This window comes from Gekko japonicus, unplaced genomic scaffold, assembly GCF_001447785.1.
Source record: "Gekko japonicus isolate JY-2015 unplaced genomic scaffold, Gekko_japonicus_V1.1 scaffold20, whole genome shotgun sequence".
Taxonomy (NCBI): Eukaryota; Metazoa; Chordata; class Lepidosauria; order Squamata; family Gekkonidae; genus Gekko; species Gekko japonicus.
In genome coordinates this window covers 529,161-552,753 of record NW_015169172.1, presented here as the reverse complement: position 1 = coordinate 552,753, position 23,593 = coordinate 529,161, and the positions used below count along the sequence as shown (strand labels likewise).

The following is a 23,593-nucleotide window of genomic DNA, read 5'->3' as shown; positions in this document are numbered from 1 at the left end:
GTGGGGGGGGGGCGGATGGAACTTGGGGCTGTGGCGGCAGCGGCAGGAAGGAGTCGGTGAGGGGCACTTCAAGTGCTCCAACGAATGGGTCGTTTGGAGGTGGGGAGGAAGGGGAAGAGAGAGAGGGAGGGAGAGACGGTCGATCGTCAGCCACAGCCGCCGTCGCCAGCCTTCTCCTTGGCGCGGGGGGCCTAGAGTGTGGAAGGGAAATGGAGGCGCGGTGAATGGGCAGCCTGCAACTGGGGGGTGGGGGGGAAATGGGGTGCTCTCAAGTGCGTGGGTGGGGTGGGCTGATGAAGGAGGGAAAGAGCGGCTGGTTGCTGCCGCCGCCTCAGGGCCATTTAGAGTGGGCGGGGGGGGAAAGCAGGTTACAGCGTCTCAGAGTGGGTGCGGGGGGGGGGAGCCAGCTGGGCGAGGAGGCTACAGGCTCCGGTCGCCGGGCTTCGACAGGGAAGGCAGGTTTTCCTCAGTAGTTCAGTGGTGGGGTGAGGACGGCAGTGCCGGCCCTATCGGGCTGTGATCCCCGAGCAGCGGAGCGTCTGTCCCATCCAGGCGCTTCGAGGCGAGTGAGACCTCGTCCCTCCCCTCCCAGCCACCCAGCCAATGGCAGCGCAGTTTCGCTGAGGGAGCCGGTCATCGCAGCCAGCGTCTTCTGAGTGGCAATTCTTCCGGCCATACACTAACGGGGCGCATTTTAGAACTTTGGCACCCACTACTCAATTATAATATGGGAGAGATGAGTGTCACAGATACTCACTGGCTATAGCACATCACAACAGTAATAATGAACAATTTTGCTTCTCTTCTTCCTCTGCCAATTTAAGACATATTTTAAAGTGTTGTTGTTTCATTTAATTTTATTTTACCTCTGTTAAGATTGTGTATTCCTATACTATGGGTAGTAGAGGGCCAGTTCTTGGGATGGATGAGGGCTAACAAACCGAAACTTAATTCCAACAAAATGGAGGTGCTACCGATGAAAGGAAGATTTTACCCAGGAACTGAGATATCTCCTGTTCTGTTAGGGTTGTATCCCCCTTAAAGGAGCAAGTTTGTAGCTTTGGGGTGCTGCTGGAGCTGGGCCTCCTGTTGGATAAACAAGTGGCAGCAGTGGCCAGGGATGCCTTTCAGTGGCTTCGGCTGGTGAGCGAGCTGTGGCCAAGTGTGGGAAAGACCTTGCCACTGTGGTTCCCAACACTTGTTATGAATGTCTGCTGAAGGCAAGGGCATAGACTTTCCAATTTCCGGGAGGGGGGGCTGGGGCGGAGGTATTGCTATGCTAGGTCCAGCGACATCATAGGGAGGAGTCATTGACATCACAAGCCATTGTCACTATCTATGGAGGTGGAGCCATGTGGGATTTAGGAAGGGGCTCCCCAGAAATTTAGGGGGGGCTGGGAACCCTTGGGATCCCCCCTAGCCATGCCCCTGGGCTGGGCTAAACCCTTGAAAAGGTGGGAGTTGGCCGGTGGTTATAGTGGTATCTCAGCGGTCTCCTGCTGTGTCCTTTTTTTAAATTCACTTTTAGAACAGTCATTTTAAGTTCTACAAATATTCCTATCATGTGCATAAGACAAACAAATGGTCACAAAGTTGAAAGTAAGAAGGACAACACAGGAGTCTTGTTTCTGCCTTATTTATAAGGGTGACTTTGTACTGAAATTTACTAAATTATGGCATCATAGATGCCTTTGTTTGGTAAATGCATGGCTGAAGTCTCTGAGCCAGAATACTGGCATTGAAATAATCTTTAGAGGGAGACTTATTTGAAGACATAACCCCCCCCCCCCCAAAAAAAAAATTCTTCTCTCACACACACAACAATTCCTTTATTGGCATTTCACAGAAATAAAAACATAGTATCTGGGAGATAAAATTCAGATTCTACATGAAGTGCAATTTCTGTTCAAAGATACCCTGCGTTGAGCACTTACAGAATTTTACTATGTATAGAAGCAGCAGCCAGTAAAAACTTTGCCACAAGTTCAACTATGTTTTCCTCTGTGCTATTTAAAAGAAATAATAGTTTATTCAGCCTAGGAAAGTCTGAAACACTACCCAAGATTGGTGATAAAATATGTTGCCTGATACCAGAATAATAGCAACATCCACACAGTGCGTGGTACACTGTTTCAATAGTTTTACCTGTACAGGGACAGAGTCTATTGGCAAAGGGGATACCCTGGAATCTTCCGAATAAAATTGCTGAGGGTAAAACATTACACGTGGTCAGTGTAACAATTCTGCACAATTTTGGAGATTGCAGTTGAAAGAAATAACTGGGCAAGCGTCCTACAATGGGAAATATCCCATGGTTCAGAGGAGAACAAGTCTTATTAGCTGCATTGTACAGGTTCCACAACTCTGTCTCCAGTAATCTGCTCCTTATTTTGAGAAACACCTCCGTTTCCGAGAGCATCAGCAGAGATTCAAGAGAGATATTCAAGGAACTCAAGTTTTTTTCTATAGTGGCAAGCCAGGGTGAACCCTCGGTCTCAGTTAACATCTGATAGCTATAGCTGGAGGGATCAGAGTTATAGTGCAATCGGGCCCAATATTTGAAGGTTATAAGCTACGCCCTCGTAGACAAAAGGCTTTGACCACATTCCAAACAGAGGGCTTCATATGGGGCACAAGGTGGGACACCTAGTACCTTCCGCAAAAAGCTTGAATGCACCTGTTCACTGCCTCAGTCCAGACAGGGACTCCGTAGAGGAGTTGGGGCTCTATTTTTGTATTAAATACTTTTAACACAGATGGCACAAATTGGTTTCCTCTCTCTGAAAAGTAAAACCGTAAAAGGGCATTGATATTTGCCTTCAGAACTTAGGACATTCAGGGACCCATTCCAAATCCAACTCTTCGCTCTGGAAGAACACGGAGTAGATTCAGTCTGGATCTTTTGTGGGAGAATTGCCATGTTGGAATTGCATAGAAGTCTAAACTGCTCTCAAGGGAACATCTTGACTAATTACATTGCTGCTTATATCTACTGCAGTGTTCTGAGCTAGAGGTGTTAGCCTACTAGCAATTGTATCCTCCCCATTTATTCTGCCTCCACTGGCTTACCGCTACCATTCTCAATCTATAACCTGCCTGGAACCATGAGAAAAGGCAAAGTATAAATGTTTTAATGGAATCACAAATAAAAATAAATGAACGTTATGTGAAAAAGCTACACGTCTGTGTTTCAGACGAGATTCTTCTGGGTGTCGATAATCTTACCTGGACTAGACAAGAGGTGTATATGTGGAGGAGTACATCTCTAAAAAGCAACTGTAGCTTCATACGTTTGCATGTCAAAATTGCCTAGCTGCAGAGGGTTCTTCATTCAGACTAGAGCTAATGGTTTCCTACAGCTAACAGTCTATGATTCAACAAGATTAGTCTGTCTGTAGCAGTAGACAAGAGCAAGAGTCCAGTAGCACCTTAAAGCCTAACAAAATTTATAGCAGGGTATGAGCTTTCATGAGTCACTGAAGAAGTGAGCAGTGACTCATGAAAGCTCATACCCTGCCACAAATGTTGTTAGTCTTTAAGGTGCTCCTGGACTCTTGCTCTTTTCTAGTCTGAAGGCCTCCTTTGACAGGTTTTCTGTCCCTCCTGGAGCTGATGACCTCTTCTTGCCAAGGGGGATTTCTAAATTGGATTGTTTCTTTGTCTGCTTTCCTCTCTAGATACTGAACATGAACTAAACATCTCCTCACTTTTTGGGATGGAACTTTACCTTTAAATCTTTGGCCAGTATCAGCTGTTATTATATGCAAAAACCCCTCAGCCTTATGAGGGAATTGATATATCGTGACTCATGACTGAAAGCTGAACTTCAATGAAAATTACATCTAATTCTTGAAATAGAAATAAGACATTATATAAAAACTGAGACAGTCTCTTTCTGTTTCTTCCATTTGTATCTTCTAGAGTTTAAATATTTCAGCTTCATGTATGAGTAATATGAAGCTGACTACCATTTTTTTTTGGAGGTTAGCAGTAATTAAAGCTACAAGCTGAATCAGTTAACTGGAAATGGTAGTGAAAAACTGAACTTCAACTAAATTAAGCATCCCTTTCCTCCTTCTGGCAGCCAATTAGAACATTTCATATAGTTCTGCTTCTTTTTGTATGTGGAATCATTTAACACAAAGGTAACTGGAACTTTTTAACAGCAGTAGTATGTTGATATTGAGATTTAATTTATATGGCAAGAAAGAGTAACCTTAATTAATTAACTTTAAAAGCCCTATATAGTTAGGGTCCAGCATACCTAAGGGATCACCTTTCCCCAGAGAGCACTGCGTTCAAGGACACAAAATCAGCTGGCCCTCTCAGGCCCCAAGGATGCCAGGCTGGCGACAACTGGTGGAATGGGCTCCTGGAAGATATCAGGGCCCTGCGGGACCTTTTACAGTTCCACAGGGCCTGTAAGATGGAGCTCTTCCACCAGGTGTTTGACACACCGAGGAGTGTCCCTGTGCCCTGGCTTTACCATCTCCATTTCCAGCCTGTGCCCAGGCTTTACCATCTTTACCACTGCACAATAAGTTGGGTGAACGGAGCTGGTGTGAATATCATTGGAATATACGGTTACCAAGCTGTTTTATAAATAACATAGCTCTCATTTTTTATCAACTTACATTCCAGCATTTTAGGAGTATTTAAAATTATTGTTATTTTATATTTATATGTTCATGATAGGTTTTAATTGCAGTTATATGAACCATATGTAAGCCACCCTGAGCCCGCCTCGACAGGGAGGGCGGTGTGACAACCTCCTATTTGGGAGGACTAGGTTTCTCTTTAAATTATACTGGGTGTGTATAAAATAGGTAGTTCCGGCTGCCACCAGGAATTTTCTAAATTCCAAATCCACTCATAGTTTCTTATGTTGGTATTGTGACCCAGGGTCTAGGCTTTCAAGGGTTTCTGTGGCCCTGAGGAATAATTGATATGACTTCTGGGATTAACTTAAATAAAATGATTTATTGAAAGGGGAACATAATTAGAGGTTGGTTATTATGTAACTGGTTGGGAATAGGTTCCTGTAGATTAGTTTGTTAACTGTATCACTTTAATACACATATACTGATCCTTCTCGGATCCCACACAGATTCTTTCACCTCTCTCACTGACTGAATTTCCACTGAACAACTTCAACTGCTTTTTTTTCCAACTGTCTCTCCTAACTCTGACTTTCATACATAACTTTCATAACTGACTAACTGACACTCACACAGATCCACTTTAAAAACTCCTCCCACACTCTCTCATCCTCCAATCACAGTACACTTGTCTCTCTCAGTCACTCTACTCTGCATTCACTGCACCGCAACCAAACATTTAAAGAGACACACACACTCTTAAAACAAGGAATCATTACAGGCAGGATATAAATCGAATTAATTAATTAATTAAATAAAATTATGTTTAGTATATACCATATTTGATAAATACTGCATCTTCACTAGAGTTGCCAACAGCTAGAAATGTGGCAACAGACAGGTTCTACTCAGAGACAGATCTTGACTCAGGGTCCAAGAGCTCACCAACCCCTGGGCAGGGTTAGTAGTGATGGGATAAAGACCGTGTACCCAAAGGCGGGACTGAAGGGTCCAGTGGTGGAGACAAGTTTTCAAAGGATACAGCCAAGGAGAAGAACCAACAGAAAATATTAATTCATCTAAGGTGCATTACTTTTGTTCTTTCTCCACTATCTCTCTCATTCCCTTGCTCTGGCTAAAAAAACGAAGCAGAAAAGGCAACCAGTGTTTACGTATCATAGCCTATTTCAAGACTGGGGTGACCTCTGCCTCTCTTAAGGAAGCATTAACTACCTCTTGAACCCAGTCAGCTACCACCCCCCAAGAAGGGCAAGGGTTGTACAAGCAAGTGGTAGGCTCAAACTTCCAAGGATCCTATCTACATCATCACACTGAACAAACTAAGGCTTTAAAGGTGCAGCACTAGAGTTGCCAACCTCCAGGTGGTATCTAGAGACCCCTCACTATTACAGTTGATTTTCAGGTGACCAAGATCAGTTCCCCTGGAGACTTGCCCAAAGAGTTGAAAGCGTGGCATCATGACCATAGCCTCTAGCAGCTTGGTTGGGGAGGAACAAGGCACCAGAGTGGAGCAGATGTCCATTATCATTTTAAGTTATCCTTACCTGCTTTATGCATTCTGTTAGGCTGTGTTCACAGTCACAGTGATTCATTGTGGATTTTTTTCAGTATTATTTAAGCAGAAGTGTGATTATGATTTTGAGAAATCTACTCTGAGCTGGGGGGAATATTAAGGAATATTCATAGTTATCTCTGCAACCAAGATGTTGTCTAGCAAGTTGTTCATTGAAAAATATGACAGCTAGAATTCACGTGAGCCTAATAAGTCTAAGAAGTATCCAAGATTTTTAAGAGTTCCAAATTGCCTGTTCAGTTTTATGAAATATGTAATGTAACTATTTGTTTATGATATGATATAGAATGAGTGTTGTGATGATTATAACAAAACTGTGGTTATGTAGGAGGAGTCTCATGTGCTCAAAGATTTTTCTGTAAATATGAAGTTATGTGCCTCATACCTATGATTTAGATAAACAGGTAAGTTTTATGGAGATGGTTTGTAAAACTGGCAATTTTTAAAAAATCTAACTTTTATGGGTGGTTTGAGGAGTCACAAAGTTAAATACACATAAACACAAACTGAAACCAATGAGATGTTTCTTGAAAAAACAATAATTTAAAGTGAATATGTCTATACAATGTCTTTAAAAACTATGCAATAAAAGATAAACAATTGAAAACTGGAAGAATGTTAATTATCATCTGATTGAAACATATGTAAGCAAGACTATTGTCTGCATAAAGAACTTCTGTTTCCTCTATATTTTTATTTCTACAGACTGAAAAATTTGCCTATTACTTTTACAAAACTAAAAGAACTTGCAGCTCTGTGGCTTTCTGACAATCAGGTACACATTTTATCTGTCCTTATCAGCTAAATAACACTGTGGAGTTCAGCTCTAGTATAGTAATAGAAACAATCAGGCTAGTCCTTCAGTGTGATAGTTTCTGGAGAACAAATATGGCAGCCATCCAGAAACACTCATCAACAACATCCTTCTTTTTCCCCCAGATCCTTTTCTGTACCCTATCAAACATGTTAACTTTATAGTTTGAGTGTGGGATGAATGCTGGTACAGAAGCAGCTTGTCAGGAAGCTGTCTCCAGCATGTTGGTTCTGTTTTTCTAAGCATTGAGTTGTATTGAAAGATTGGTTTCTCTTAGCAAAAAGCAATGAAATAGAATCTCCACACACACACACACGCATTCACTGAGCTCCCCAAAATGCTGCTGCTGGGGAACACGTGACCCTTGAGAACATCAGGAGAGGCAGATGGGGGGAGGGTCTGTGATGAAGGGGGAAATGGTGAAAGTTGTTCTCTCTTTGTGCTGAATGGAAACTGAGGTCTTGTGAAAGCTGGTATGTGCATGTGTATAAAGTGCTGTCAAGTCACAGCCAACATGGCAACCCCAGCAAGGGGCTTTTAAGGCTACTGAGAAGCAGAAGTGGTTTGCCATTGCCTTCCTCTGCAGAGTCTTCCCTGGTGGTCTCCCTTCCAAGTACCAACCCTGGTTAGCTTCTAAGAACTGATAAGACAGGGTTATACCATGCCACCTTCCCTCCTAAGGTGGCATATACATTATCTAAATAAATATTATTAAATTATGCCATTAGCAAATTTTGAGCATAAAAATTAACAGTAGCGCTTTTATTTCTGGACCTTATTCTTTAACATTCTTGATACCTTTAAAATCACAATTCTTATTTATTGTATTTCTTTTGATTTGGTTTTCTGGAATTATGATAATATTGTTTGTATTCTATTTACAGTCAAAGGCACTTATCCCTCTTCAAACTGAGGCCCATCCAGATACAAAACAAAGAGTGCTGACTAACTACATGTTTCCTCAGCAACCTCGTGGTGACGAAGGTAAAGTATTACTATTTTTTTTCTAAGTATGGGAACGTATAGAGTAATGATTTAATGTGGGCTTCAGTGCACATTTATTCTGTGAATAGCTATTTATTGTTTATTTTATTTATTTGCAAAACATGTATCCCACTTTTTTTGCCCTCACAAGGGACACCAAGGTGGCTAGCAAAAAAGACATAATAAAAATCACATTTTAAAAACATTTAAAACGAAAACACCTCCACAAAAACACGTCATTAAAACAATTAAAAACAGAACTAAAATCCATGAAGAAACCTGGCCCTCATAACAAAATAGTTCGACACCTCTGAAACAAATTTGCCTCATACAGGAAAGCTTGGAATTGTCCAGCCAACACCCATTGAATCACCTTAGTCAAGAATGGAACATTTGAGACTGGTCAGTGATTATGGAGATAATTATTGCCTTTACAATTAATTCAGACTTCACAGTTTTGAGTTCCAGTTTCATATCAGCCACATACTAGATTGTTATATCTGAGTAGATTCCAGTGTATGAAGTCAGAAGACAGTAAGGACTCATAACTACTCTTCTGAGGGTATAGGTCCAGAGGAGTTAGCCATGTTAGTCTGTTGCTGCTAGGGCCGGCTCAAGGTGCTTCTGCGCCCTAGGCAGGCTCAGATGCTAAACTCCCGGTGGGGCCTGGAGACCCTTTTGCTGCTGCCGCCTCCTCCCCCCAGGGGGGAGGGGGAGGGCGGGTGAGCTGCGGTGTGGGTCTGGCTCGGGGATGGGGCCGGGCAGCACGGAGGGGCGGCCCCGCAGAGCCTGGAGTGCAGACGAGAGAGCCAGAGGGAGCGAGTAACAGATGAGCCGGGCATCCTGCACTGGCAGCAGCAGCAGACCTCCGGGGCGGGTGGAGACGCAGATCTCCAGGGCGCGCGGGGGGAAGTCGGTGGGCTTCCCACGTGGAAATTTTTGAGGTGCTGCTGCCACTCAGTAAGAACCGCTTCGGCTTCCCAGTCGCGGGATCGGGTTGCAACATGCAGGGCAGCCAGAGACTCTTTGGAAGGATCAAATAAAAGCAAACAATCCAATCAACCCCCTCTTATTTTTTGCTACGGAGATCATGCCTGATCATTCCTCCAGCTTGTTTTGTCAGCCTGCTTTCCTGCAACTCCTGGTGCGCGTCCCCCTTCTCCAGCCCCCCCCCCCCATGGAGATCTCCTTGCTCGGCCCCGTGAGCGCCGGAGAAAACACAAGCCAGATGATTCCTGTCTCAGCACAACTTCTGTTTCCTCTATATTTTTATTTCTACAGACTGAAAAATTTGCCTATTACTTTTACAAAACTAAAAGAACTTGCAGCTCTGTGGCTTTCTGACAATCAGGTACACATTTTATCTGTCCTTATCAGCTAAATAACACTGTGGAGTTCAGCTCTAGTATAGTAATAGAAACAATCAGGCTAGTCCTTCAGTGTGATAGTTTCTGGAGAACAAATATGGCAGCCATCCAGAAACACTCATCAACAACATCCTTCTTTTTCCCCCAGATCCTTTTCTGTACCCTATCAAACATGTTAACTTTATAGTTTGAGTGTGGGATGAATGCTGGTACAGAAGCAGCTTGTCAGGAAGCTGTCTCCAGCATGTTGGTTCTGTTTTTCTAAGCATTGAGTTGTATTGAAAGATTGGTTTCTCTTAGCAAAAAGCAATGAAATAGAATCTCCACACACACACACACGCATTCACTGAGCTCCCCAAAATGCTGCTGCTGGGGAACACGTGACCCTTGAGAACATCAGGAGAGGCAGATGGGGGGAGGGTCTGTGATGAAGGGGGAAATGGTGAAAGTTGTTCTCTCTTTGTGCTGAATGGAAACTGAGGTCTTGTGAAAGCTGGTATGTGCATGTGTATAAAGTGCTGTCAAGTCACAGCCAACATGGCAACCCCAGCAAGGGGCTTTTAAGGCTACTGAGAAGCAGAAGTGGTTTGCCATTGCCTTCCTCTGCAGAGTCTTCCCTGGTGGTCTCCCTTCCAAGTACCAACCCTGGTTAGCTTCTAAGAACTGATAAGACAGGGTTATACCATGCCACCTTCCCTCCTAAGGTGGCATATACATTATCTAAATAAATATTATTAAATTATGCCATTAGCAAATTTTGAGCATAAAAATTAACAGTAGCGCTTTTATTTCTGGACCTTATTCTTTAACATTCTTGATACCTTTAAAATCACAATTCTTATTTATTGTATTTCTTTTGATTTGGTTTTCTGGAATTATGATAATATTGTTTGTATTCTATTTACAGTCAAAGGCACTTATCCCTCTTCAAACTGAGGCCCATCCAGATACAAAACAAAGAGTGCTGACTAACTACATGTTTCCTCAGCAACCTCGTGGTGACGAAGGTAAAGTATTACTATTTTTTTTCTAAGTATGGGAACGTATAGAGTAATGATTTAATGTGGGCTTCAGTGCACATTTATTCTGTGAATAGCTATTTATTGTTTATTTTATTTATTTGCAAAACATGTATCCCACTTTTTTTGCCCTCACAAGGGACACCAAGGTGGCTAGCAAAAAAGACATAATAAAAATCACATTTTAAAAACATTTAAAACGAAAACACCTCCACAAAAACACGTCATTAAAACAATTAAAAACAGAACTAAAATCCATGAAGAAACCTGGCCCTCATAACAAAATAGTTCGACACCTCTGAAACAAATTTGCCTCATACAGGAAAGCTTGGAATTGTCCAGCCAACACCCATTGAATCACCTTAGTCAAGAATGGAACATTTGAGACTGGTCAGTGATTATGGAGATAATTATTGCCTTTACAATTAATTCAGACTTCACAGTTTTGAGTTCCAGTTTCATATCAGCCACATACTAGATTGTTATATCTGAGTAGATTCCAGTGTATGAAGTCAGAAGACAGTAAGGACTCATAACTACTCTTCTGAGGGTATAGGTCCAGAGGAGTTAGCCATGTTAGTCTGTTGCTGCTAGGGCCGGCTCAAGGTGCTTCTGCGCCCTAGGCAGGCTCAGATGCTAAACTCCCGGTGGGGCCTGGAGACCCTTTTGCTGCTGCCTGTTATTGGTGGCGAGGGGAGAGGAAGGGATTTGGCCCCTCCGCTTCAAGCCTCCTTCAGCCCCCCCCCCGGAGATCTCCTTGCTCGGCCCCGTGAGCGCCGGAGAAAACACAAGCCAGATGATTCCTGTCTCAGCACCGCGCAACCAAGTTGGGGCGCGAAAGCCAAGCCAAGCTCTACCCGCAGCAGGGAAGGGGCGCAGCAGAGCAGCCTCTCTGCAGGGTGAAAAAGCCACTGGGGGGGGTGGCCGGAGGTGTGGGAGAGAGTGTGGCAGCGAGGAGCAAGCAGGATCATGGGGGGGGCGGCTACTCCGCCGCTATCAGGGCTACTTTTAAAGGGAGCTCCGCGGGGGGGGGTACAGGTGCGTGTGAGAGAGAGGCTTTCCTTTCCTGATTCCCTGACTGCTGAGAGAGAAGGAGATGGAGGTAGGGCGAGTGGATGGCGGGTGGCAAAGTGTGCTGCTGCGTCGTGGTGCGCATGTGCTAGGATTGCGCAGCTCTGAAGTGCAGAGCCACGGCCGCTCACGTGCCACGTCCCCCACGCGCCGCCCGCTGGTTCCCTGGCAAAAGCTTCCCCGGCCTCCCTCTGCCGGGCGCTCCTGAGTTGCTAAGAGCAAACTGACCCCGGCCCTGCATGCGAGAGGGGCAGGTGCCCGGTTAGGGCAGCAACGGGGGTTGGGGGTGGGGCGCAGTTTGGCGCCCCTGAGGGCCGGCCCGCCCTAGGCGAGCCCCTAGTTCGCCTAGTGGCCGAGCCAGCCCTGGTTGCTGCAAAATAGTAAAAAAGCCCAGAAGCACCTTTAAGACTAACAAGCTTTATTGTAGCATAAGCTTTTCAGAAACACAGCAAAGAGAGCTGTGTTTCTTGAAAGCTTATGCTACAATAAAGTTTGTTAGTTTTAAAGAGCCAGTTTGGTGTAGTGGTTAAGTGTGTTGACTCTAATTTGGGAGAACCGGGTTTGATTCCCCACTCCTCTAATCTGGGAGAACCAGGTTTGATTCCCCACTCCTCCACTTGCAGCTGCTGGATGACCTTGGGCAAGCCATAGTTCTGTCAAAGCTGTCCTTGAAAGGGCAGTTTCTGTCAGAGCTCTCTCAGCCCCACCTACCCCACAGGATGTCTGTTGTGGGGAGGGGAAGGGAAAGGAGTTTGTAAACTGCTCTGAGACTTCAGGTGCAGGGTATAAATCCAATCACTTCTTCTTCTTAAATGTTTCGAAAAATATAGCAAAGAGAACTGTGTTTCTTGAAAGCTTATGCTACAATAAAGTTTTTTAGTCTTAAAGGTGCTACTGGGCTTTTTTACTATTCTTCTGAAGGTAAACATAAAAATTATAAGACATTATTAGTTTCCCATTTTAGGTCTGAATGATGCCAGTCAACACTTTTTAGAAAGTGTCTCTGAATAAGTTGTGAAGGCAAAACAGAGGTGAGAACCATGTGCATAGAGATTTCAACAGATAAATTCATTTTCATGCTGCATTAGCCTGGGGGCTTACTTTGTAACATACTTTCAATTATTCACAGCCACTTTAGATAATATAAAAATTAGAAATGCAATGCCATTTTTTCTAGGTTAGAATTAGGTAGCACTTTACAGGGATATTTCAGGGGTTTGTTGCAAAGTTCATTTTATTTGGATTTTCATTCTAGATTTCCAGTCTGACAGTGATAGTTTTAATCCAACTCTGTGGGAAGAGCAGCGTCAGCAACGTATGACAGTTGCCTTTGAATTTGAAGAAAAAAAGGAAGAGGAGGAAAATGCAGGAAAAGTTAAGGTAACTGGTTTTGTATTTCTTGTGTTTTGTAGCTTTGTTTTAGGGTGAAGTCTGGTGCATAAGTCCTAGGTAATTCTTAAATATGTGAAATATTAGAGTTGAAATATTAGAGTTTGAAATATTAGAGTTAACTGCATAGAGCTGTGATTGTGCCTCCTATTTTTTGCTGTGGTAGATGGAACCATAAGTAGCTACAGGCTTTTTCCTTTTCCATAGTAGACAGTAGGAAAGTTGTACCTGTACATTTCATTTAAGCACATTAAACAAGTTTGACTATTTCCCCTCCTGCCCCCAGTAATCTGTTGAACCTATAGTATGTATCATCAGAATTAACTGAAATTATTTTATATATTCATAAAATTATATATTGGGGGGGGAATTGTACATTCTATGCAATATATTCCATGATGCAAAAATTGTCATCTTATATCAGTATTAAAAATCTGACTGTTGCATCTGCTTCCCTCACCTAAAATACAGATCCAGGCCAGTGTCATGATTGCCTTGACATGGTCTTAATTATATTATGCCTTACATGAGTACCTAAATGCTCTGTTTAGCATGCATAGGTTTGTTTCATTGTAGGAGATATACCATGCATGCTGGATGCAGAGAACCAGGGGTTCTCCTAGAATTTCCATGTGAGCATTGCCTTGCTAGCTTGGGACAAATCTAATTCCATAGATGTTATATTTTTTAGCCCATTAAACAAAAAAGCTTTGCTTAATACACCTAAATTCTTAAGTATTTGATCCAATTTTAGCTCCATATTTCCTTTTCTAACTTTGCTATCTGTCCACGTTAAATTAGATTTGTTATGCTGAGGAGTCATATCTGTCAGATCAGTTGTATCTGAAAGTTCATCAAACTATCATTCAGGCTATGTGCAAAAAACCCCCCAACGTACTTACCTGTTTCAAGCTTTGTCTTTTGACCTAGCTCTTTACAGATAATTACAAAACAGTGTGTCTCGCTGAATCACAGTAATGAAGGTTGCTATAAAGCATACTGTGTGAAAATGCAGTAAGAAACAACACTGTTATTCTAAGCTAATAATTTAGAATGCAGTTGGAATAAAATTCACAATTTTAATTTAAAAAGGTTAGAGGGAAACATCAAGGTGTTTAAACTCTTATGCACAGCCAAAATTGTAACTGGAGGCCGCCAACTGTGATGAGGAAGTACATATTCCAGATGTACATATTCCCACATTCCCAGTTTGCTAGATGTGTATATATAAGGGAGTTTATATAATGTCTGCAGTTGGCCCAATGATCCCTTCAGCAATTTCAGTTTTCAGTCTTTGGGACTTTGCACATATATGTTCATCTCTTGATGACTACGATATCAAGTGGCGATTATTATTTGATGAACACTCATCAGAGATCAAGTACAACAGATAGAATGGCTATGTTCTCCTGGCACAATTTCAATCAGTTTTTTTCAGCGGAGAAGGTGCACAAATTCCAGTGGGGGTTAGTCTGTTGTAGCAAAACTCACCAAATGATGAGGAATTGGGTGATAAATCTGCATATGTGAATTAGCCCTAATATCCCTTCTGTTTTTAAGAAGTTGGCACATGTAACTCCAACTTTATAGCACAGTAGAAGAAACACAAGCTTGCTTTCTGTTATATAGTGGAACTCTAATTTTGTTAGATAAAATCATCGCCCCCCTCAATAAAGGTGAATTTGTCCTGACAATGCTAGACATCTACAGTATGGTATATGGTATAGGGGAAATTATTTTGTAGATCCTGTTTGTGTTTATTGTATTCTGACACATCAAATGGTTACAGATCATTGCAACATATAGGTGTCTAATGGTGATTATCTTACACATTCATACAGTAAATATAACACACACTAATGATTGTTTCTCATAGATACTTAAAACCTCCAGTTTTGGCATTTTGTCTATTTCTACATTGCAGTATCATCTGCAGGCACCTCTATGTTTGGCTGATATGAAGATACTTTTTTGATGGATGAAAGATTCCTTAATAGCAAGAGTCAGATTTTCAAGGAAATATGTGCCCTGAGGCACTGTACACATTAATCTTAAATTTAATAGGCTTTGGTTTATTCTTTTTATTTTAAATGAAAGTAGTATTTGATAACAGATCTTTATTACAATTTTTCATAATAACTGTATCAGTGGATCTTGTGACATTTGCTTTTGGTCAAGTATTTCATTTGTTTGCTGTAATGAATTTGATAGTAGAAATTAAAAAAAGCAATTCTTCTATCCAGGAATATTGCACTTTGGAAGGTTTTTATCCCCAGCGGCATGCTACTTCTGAGGTAACTTTAAATGTGAAACATAAAAGACCATGAATAGAAAGGGAGTCTAGACTTCATTGGTAATTGTCATTCTTAATATCATTTTAATATCAACTATGGAAAAACTTTCACCCTAATTCTATTTAGTACATTTGCCAATACATGTAATAGTGAACGTTATTATTGAAGTAAGATCAACTGGCTTGACTCAAATCACCTTGCATAATTAATCTAGTTACATTGTATTTTAGTAGCCTCTCCAGTGCATGCACTATTTGGCTTGGGTCCCACTAATTTTTGAGGTTATATGTAAGTCTTAAATTAACACTTGGCCCAGTTTGTGTAGTAAAGTTCTTAAATTAGACCATCACCAGTTACAGTCTTTCAACTGCAAGTCAGCTAGAGCAGTAGCAATCCTGTATTCCACACATCACTGACAGCTTTCTTGTTGAGACTGTACGTTGACTTGTAATGTAGTACTTCATATTTGCTATTGAGAATCATGTTTGGATGTGTTTGTCTGTAATGCGTATTTTATTATATATGCTGAATGTAAGTTGCTACCATACTTTGTAATCTTCACATCAGTCAAGCTTTTTGAATGAATGCCTATTAACGTGTGTCTGTATTGGAACCTTAGCTTTCCTTGGTGGTTTTTAAAAACAAAACAAAACTTGGGAGTAAAAATAATAGTATTAGACTTGCACAGACATAGACTCATCCCATAAAAGGACAAAATTGTCCCATATTAGGTATAATCCCTAGAAATGTTTCCCATTTATTTTATTAGTATTTAATAACATCTTTCACTGGATTATACACAGTACACTAGAGTGTGCTGTGACAGCTTTTTAAATTATAAATCCAGAGTGACTTTCCATATGTTGGTGAAACTGTAGATTCAACTTAAACCACTAGAGAAAAGTGTGAACATGAAAGTGTACTTTCAATCAAAATATTCTTATGTTATAAAATTTTAGGCAAATGAAAAAATAAACAGCTCTCAGTCATTAACACCAGTGGGTTTGAATTCTGCATTTGTCATGACATAGGTTTTAGCAGTCAGTATAGCAAATGTTTTATGTTAATATTGTCTAAATACCTTAATTCACTGTCTCTGTGTTGCATTTAAATAGCCTTGAGAATTAAAATCAGAAGTGTAAGCTTCATGTTGTTTTTTAATTTCCTATTTGTGCTTTTACTTTACTTTATTAAATAAATACTCAGGTTGAAATAAACTTAAAGCGTTATCCAACTCCATATCCAGAAGATTTAAAGAACATGGTGAAATCTGTTCAAAATCTGGTGGGTAAAAGCCATGGAGTGAGGCCTGAAAATACAACACCAGCTGCCAGTACTGAGCAAACTATGAAAGACAAGTATGAGCACAAGTGGCCAATGGCAACTAAGGAAATATCAATGGAGGTAAAAATGGCAACACTATTTGCTGATTAAACCAACCAGTGCTTGTATCAAGATCAATGCAATATATATAATTAAGATAAATTGTATGTATGTATCAGTTTGCCTGCCACCCTTCTCACGCTCTCTAATTAGGTACAGTTTTACTGTGGCTTTCAATGCTGCCTCTCTGGTTTTCTTTTTCATGGTAGTACCAAAGAGTTCTTATGCTGTGTAGTAGAAATTGCTGGTTCTTAGCTTTAAATCCCCTCTTACAACTTACATACCTGGAGCACTGAGTGGCCCAACATAATCCATCACAGCAGCTTGAGTCCTCAGACCAGTCCCTGCTCTCCGTTTCTTCGTGCAGACTACTTAAAATCACTACTGCCTGATTTTTGTTAGGGTCTCCTGCTCTGTTAATTGACCAGGAAGGCACCAACTCTGTTAATATTTAGAAAACTATATAAAGCAGAACAGTATACGCCCATGTAGGAGCTGCAGTGGCTCAACTGCAGGCTGTGGAAGGTCAGTAGTTCAGCAGTTCGAGACCCGGGTGCCGCATGATGGAGTGAGCTCCCATCTCTAGTTCCAGCTCCTGCCAACCTAGCAGTTCGAAAGCAAGAAATTGCAAGTAGATAAATAGGTACCACTTCGGTGGGAAGGTAACAGCGTTCCGTGTGCCATGGTGTTTAGTCATGCCGGCCACATGACCGGCTGGCTCTTTGGCTTTGAAACTGAGATGAGCACCGCAACCCTAGAGTCGGATTCGACTGGCTTTCAAGCAAGGGAACCTTTACCTTTATATGCCCATGTAAAGAAAGCTAGGTAGTTATTCAGAAGCTGTTTGTTGTCTTTTAATGGATGTCACGCAGATTGTTCTGAGATGTTATATTTTGGGGTTGTTTTCATTCATTCATTTATTTGGTTTTATTTGTTTATACTCCACCTTTCTCTCCAGTGGGGACCCAAAGCAGCTTACACCTTTCTCCTCTTCTCCATTTTATCCACCCAACAGCTCTGTGAGGCCGGTTAGGCTGAGAATATGTGAGTGGCCCAAGTTTACCCAGCAAGCTTTTGTGGCAAAGTGAGGTTTCAAACTTGAGTCTCCCAGATCCTAGTTCAACACACTTATTCTCAATTGCATTGATCCTTAATTGGATAAGACAACCTTGAAATGCCTCTAATAAATTATTATTGCCAGCTTGCCAGCACTGCATGGCATATTAATTTGTCACAAAGTAACAACTAATGCAATCCCTTGTAAACCCACTGGAGTTTGTGGGTTTAGACGGGATTGTAGTTGTATTGAAAACCATTTTGTTATTGATTGAAATACTTTTGGCACAGTCACAATTCATTCTTAAGCAGATTCCATTATTCAAACAGCATGTAGTTCCCTCCTTTGCTTCCCCTCCTGCCTTTACATGTGAATTGATACTATGCTTTGATCATCAGTGTTACATGTACAACAAGTAGAACCGGGAAAGCAGCAAGACAGGGATTATCAGTAGAAGGGGAAGGAGGAGATGTGCACTGTTCCCTAGCAGAGGATGGAGGAGTAGGGCATTCCACGGGTGCACCAGCAGTGTGTAAATCCAGGTCTCTGAATCATTCAGTGAATCACCTGAACTGGGCTACTTGGGTGTGGGGTGTTGTCTTTGACATCCTGTTACACAAGCAAGTTCCACATGTAAGGTTATTTTGACACTGATTTCACCTGTCAACAGATTAGGACCCTACATATTTATTAATTTGTATCCATGAACTACCATTTAAGTTTTCCATGTCAACTACGAGGCAAGACATTTTATGTTAGTTGTAATGATAATAAAAGACAATATCATTTCTGCTTTTAAGTATTTTTTTATATATACATCACTTCACTAATCCTTGTAGCAGTTTATGGTAGGCCAAGGTAGTCACAAATCAGACTGTGAGTAATAATGAAAGCTGCGGCAAAAGGACCCTGAAAGGTACCTTGTTCTACCACAGGCAATGTGGAATTTTGTCAGGTGACCCAGGTCTCAAGCTTCTAGACACTTAGGGTTGCCGTATGGCCACTGGGGGCAGGAGATGTCCTGCATCCATTGGCTGTTTCCCATTGGCACTCCAGCAGCCAGTGGGGAAATTTTTTAAAAAAATTGTCATCAGTGATGGAATCACTTCCATAAAAAAAACTCAGAAGGGACCTCATCCCTCTTTCGGAATGCCTCCCAACTCCCACCAATTGCCAGGCATGGTCTGGCAGCTCTAACCCTGCTGAGGAATTAACCTCTCCAACTTTATTCCATCCAACAAAATAAGAATCCCAATGAATTAAAGAAGTGGCCGCCTGATCATTCGAAATTTAAGCTCTCTCTTTTTGTGTCCTCTTAAAATTTAAGAATTCCAGATTTTTCTTTTGGGCAATGTTCTAGGTTTTGGACAAAACTCTATGGTTTTTTGGGCCTCAAACCCATAGAGTTTTGCCCAAAACCTAGAGTGTTGCCCCCAACATCAGAAACACAATAACGTCACTCCTGGGTTATGTCATTGTGCTGGCTTCAGCGGTGCTGGGAGGGGGTTTCTTGGGGTGGGGCTTCCCCCGCCAGCCAGCTGGGCTGTGGTGGATTGGGCCCCTTGAAATTGGGGGATCCCCTGGCCCCACCGGGGGAATGGCAACCCTAGTTGGATGTTCTTTATAGCAGTATTATAGCACTACTGATAGTAAATGAGTGCCAAGCTGAAGATTACTGTACTATTATCAATCATATTTATTTATTAATCTCATTTGTACCCCGCCTTCCCCGCAAAGCAGGCTCAGGGTGGCTCAAGTCAATGCATAAATGTAATGTAAATACAATTAAAACAACATAAAATCATCTAAAACAATTCAAATTATAACTAATACAAATTCATAAAGTGCTGGTGATGGTTAATTAGTTATTTCAGATGGCTCACTTTAAGAGTATAAACAGAGGTCTAACCGTCATTCAGCTCATGATCTTCCTGCGGCACATGCTACATGTCAAAACCAAGGGCCAGGGCTCTATAGTGGTGGCAGCTCCCTAGCTGAAAGCCTGGTGGAAGAGCTCCGTCTTGCAGGCCCTGTGGAACTGCAAGAGATCCCACAGGGCCCTGAACTCCTCCAGGAGCTCATTCCACCAGTATGGGGCCACCACTGAGAAAGCCCTGGCACTGGTGGTGGCAAACCTGGCATCCTTGGGTCTGGGAGGGTCAGTCAGTTTTGAGACCCCGACCGTAGTGCTCTCTGGGGTATATATGGGGAAAGGGGGTCCCTCAGATATGTCGGACCCTGGCCATATAGGTTTAAAGGTAAAAACCGGCACCTTGAAGTGAATTTGGTATGCTATTGGCAGCCAGTACAGTGTCCTCAGCACAGGCTGGATGTGCTCCCACCTGGGAAGACCCATCAGAAGCCTGGCTGTAGCATTCTGCACCAGCTGTACCTTCTGAATTTGCAGCAAGGGCAGCCCCATGTAGAGATCGTTACAGTAGTCTAATCTCGAGGTGACAATCACATGGATCATTGTTGCTAGGTCGGCGCGGTCAAGGAAGGAAACCAGCTGCCTAATCAGTCAAAGATGGTAAAAGGCCGATCTGGCAGTGGCTGCTACCTGGGCCTCCATTGTTAAGGAGGCATCCAAGAGCACTCCCAAACTCCTAACCTCTGGCACTGGCACCAACGGTGCCCCATCAAAGGTCGGGAGTGGGATCCCTACCCCCAACCCCTCTGACTCAATCAGAGGACCTCTGTTTTTGTCGGATTCAGTTTCAGCTGACTCAGCCTAAGCCAACCAGCCATGGCTTGTATTGCCCAGTCCATATCTTCCAATCTGGAGTTGGACTGGCCACCCAACATCAGACAGAGCTGGGTGTCATCAGCATACTGGTGACACCCCAGCCCATGCCTCCAGACAATCTGGGCAAGGGGGCGCATATAGATGTTAAATAGCATTGGGGAAAGCACTGCCCCTTGAGGCACTCCACAGTCCAGTGGGTGCCTCCTGAACTGCTGTTCCCCTAGTGCCACCCTTTGTCCCCAACCTTGGAGAAAGGAAGCAAGCCATTGTAAGGCAAGCCCTTGGATTCCTATGTCGGCAAGGCGGCGGACCAGTAACTGATGGTCGACCATGTCGAACACCACCGACAGGTCCAACAATAATAGCACCACTGATCCGCCTTGATCCAGATGCCTTCAGAGGTCATTTGTGAGGGCGACCAGTGCCGTCTCTGTCCTGTGACCAGGGCGAAAACCAGACTGGATGGGGTCTAAGATGGAAGCATCATCCAAAAAGCTCTGTAGTTGGATCGCCACCACCCTCTCTATTAATTTGCCCAGATAAGGCAAATTGGAAACTGGCCGATAGTTGCCCAATTCAACCGAATTTAAAGATGGTTTTTTTCAACAGAGGGCGGACCACTGCTTCCTTAAGCACCCCAGGGAACTGTCCCTCAGTGAGGGACTTGTTGATAATCTCCCTCAAGATGCCTCGAAACCCGTCACAGCGGCTCTGATTAGCCATGACGGGCACAGATCAAGGCAGCATGTGGTAGGGCGAATAGCTAGGAGCAGTTTGTCAACTTCCTCTAGGCTGAGTGGGTCAAAATGATCCAGATCCAGAATTGAAGACGTGCATGGAGCCTTGAGCTCGTTCATTTTATCAACTATGGCGAGGAGGTTGCGGCCGAGCGACAAGACTGTATCCGCAAAATAGCTCACAAATGCCTCACAGCCTATGTCCAATTCCCTAGCATTTGGTCTGCCCTGTGGCAGAGTGGTTATAGATTGAATTGTTCTAAATAATTGGGCTGGGCATGAGCTCGTGGACACAATCGTGGCCGCATAGCAGTGGTTATAGAGTAGACAGTAATAATTCCCAATTTTATTTTATTTTTTTGTGCCCCCAAGGGGATTTTTTATAAGTTGCATTTCTAAAATAACTACATAACTATAACGAAAAAAGGGGAGGGAAGAGACTACAAACTAAGGGAGACAGAACAGAAGGTACTAAAAGTCCAATAGTAGAAGGTTACATATGCTTATAGATACAAAGTTGTAACTCTTAACAATTAGCTTCCGACATGAGGAGTTTCCTTATTCATCACTTCAAGTTAAAATCCAGTTTATCTGTCTAGACAGAGAATAGTTCCAAAGCTAATTAAGAGATATAAAGGCCTTAAAAGACATTGAACTCTTCCATTACGCTTTCCCTCCCTCACCACAAACATGACATTGTGGAGCCTAGATTCTCTCAGTCCATTCAGTCATCTCAATTAATCCTCTTCCTTCTCTGTTGGTTCTTCTTTCATAAACAGCTTTGATGAAACAGGTTCTGTCCAGTTAGTACCGCTTCCTTTTCCAGGGCTTTCACTCGCTTGTTGCTTCATCCACACTCTGATTAGGAAGACCAGCCATTCACTTTACATGCAGATTTTATATTACAAGAGTAATCCACCCTTTATTATCGCTTTTTGATCTGCTTGCCACCATCTAATATAAGCTAGACACGGTCTCAATTTCGTCCACAATCCACAACTCGCTGCTTCTCGCTCTAAACACTGTGCCTTTAAAAGTATTGCCACGTTTAGAGCCGTTCCCGTCGAATATCCCACTTTAGCCAGCAGATGGCACCCAATTTCATGCTATAGGAAGAGTCTATGGTTAGGTCAGCTGACCCAGCCCTCCGTTTTTCTTCTTCCTGAGAGAAGCTTGCGTCCCACCTCCCTCAAAGCCTCCAATCGCCATCTTGGAGGGTTATTTACATTTACCAATTAAAGTTGCCAAGGTCTCAAAGGTCTGTAAATGCTTTTATTGGAAATTTCTCTGATCTAGTCCTTCTACTGTAATCCATTGCTACTGTTAGCTCAGTCCCCCATCATCCCGCTTCGTTCAATCGCTTGAGGGGGTAGGGCGTCCCCTCCCCCTTCCCGCTTTAGTTTGTGAGGGCTTCACAACAGAGCTCCGATGTCTCACTTTAACTTAAACTCACTCATCCGTCTTCAGAAATGATCCAGCAGGTCTCCCTGGGATCTCGCTAGGCATAGTAGAATCGCCAAACCTTCATACGCTTGTCCCGGTGGTCGCTTCAAATCCAATACTGGGAATCAGGGCAGGACCTTCGGGGCAGAGTAGCCCCCCTGTACCGGCTAACAGCTGGAGGTAGGGCTCTCCAAAGCCCCCTGGCTAGGAGCCCATTGCCTATGGGCTCCATGGGGGAGCGTGCACGATTACGCTCCCTCCTAATCCCCGATTCATGGCACACGTCTCTCGGAGGAGCCAAGAGATGCAGCCATCACTGAAGCGCTAAAAACCGGAAGCCCCAATTTTATTATCCACCTGGAAACCCAGATGTGAAACAGTGTACTGGCCATTATAGTATGTCATTATTTTACAGTTGTTAGTTAACTTACAACTCATGATGGAGGGGGAAATCCCATACTTTTATCTTGCTTCTCCTACCCTCCACAGGCCCTTTCCCTCCCTTTCTTGCTCTCTTCTCCTTCTCTTTCTCTTGCCTTACTTCCACCCACTGCAACACCCTCTTCTACTTTTCCTGAGCTCAGACAGCTATGTCACCTCTCTCACCATCCCCATTGTCTCAACCCCCACCCACTTGTTGCTTGCCTGCCTGCCTGAACTCCAGCCTGCCCACTCACTTGTTCGCTGGCCAGCCCACTTGTCACCTGTCTCACCCTCCTCACCAGGTCACTCGCTAGCCCATTTGCTTGCTCACTAGCCTGGTTGGTCACTGGCTAGCCCACTTGCCTGCTAGTGGTGTGTAGCCAGATATATATGAACTGAAAATATACCCAAATTTAGCCATTTTGGCTCAGTGCAGGTATATACAAACTAAATTTTTAAAAACGCACTCCTGGAATTTCAGAAGTAACAGAAAGTATCTCCCAGGAGTTCAGGGGTGTTTGGGGGAGGGAAAAGGATGACCAGGTCTCTTCTCACACAATGACCCCTTAACATTTTAAAAGAAAAAAGGAAGGTGTGACTTCTCAGAAGCTCCTCCTCCTCTCCCTGCCCCCTCCTCCCTTTTCTCTGCCACCACTACTGTCTAGCAGCAGGAA

At 43.0% G+C, this 23,593-nt stretch overlaps 1 protein-coding gene across 2 annotated transcripts in view; it reads left to right on the top strand.

Annotated features, from left to right (window-relative positions):
- LRRC7 (leucine rich repeat containing 7) overlaps window positions 1-23,593 on the top strand; it is a 225,073-nt gene that overhangs the window by 145,609 nt on the left and 55,871 nt on the right. Inside the window, exons 12-16 of one of the 2 annotated variants that reach the window (XM_015415801.1) lie at window positions 6,898-6,967; window positions 7,891-7,990; window positions 12,703-12,827; window positions 15,080-15,130; window positions 16,337-16,534. In XM_015415801.1, coding sequence (XP_015271287.1) covers window positions 6,898-6,967; window positions 7,891-7,990; window positions 12,703-12,827; window positions 15,080-15,130; window positions 16,337-16,534 — 544 coding nt within the window. The remainder of the gene's footprint in view (window positions 1-6,897; window positions 6,968-7,890; window positions 7,991-12,702; window positions 12,828-15,079; window positions 15,131-16,336; window positions 16,535-23,593) is intronic. The other variant, XM_015415802.1, reaches the window with a different exon arrangement.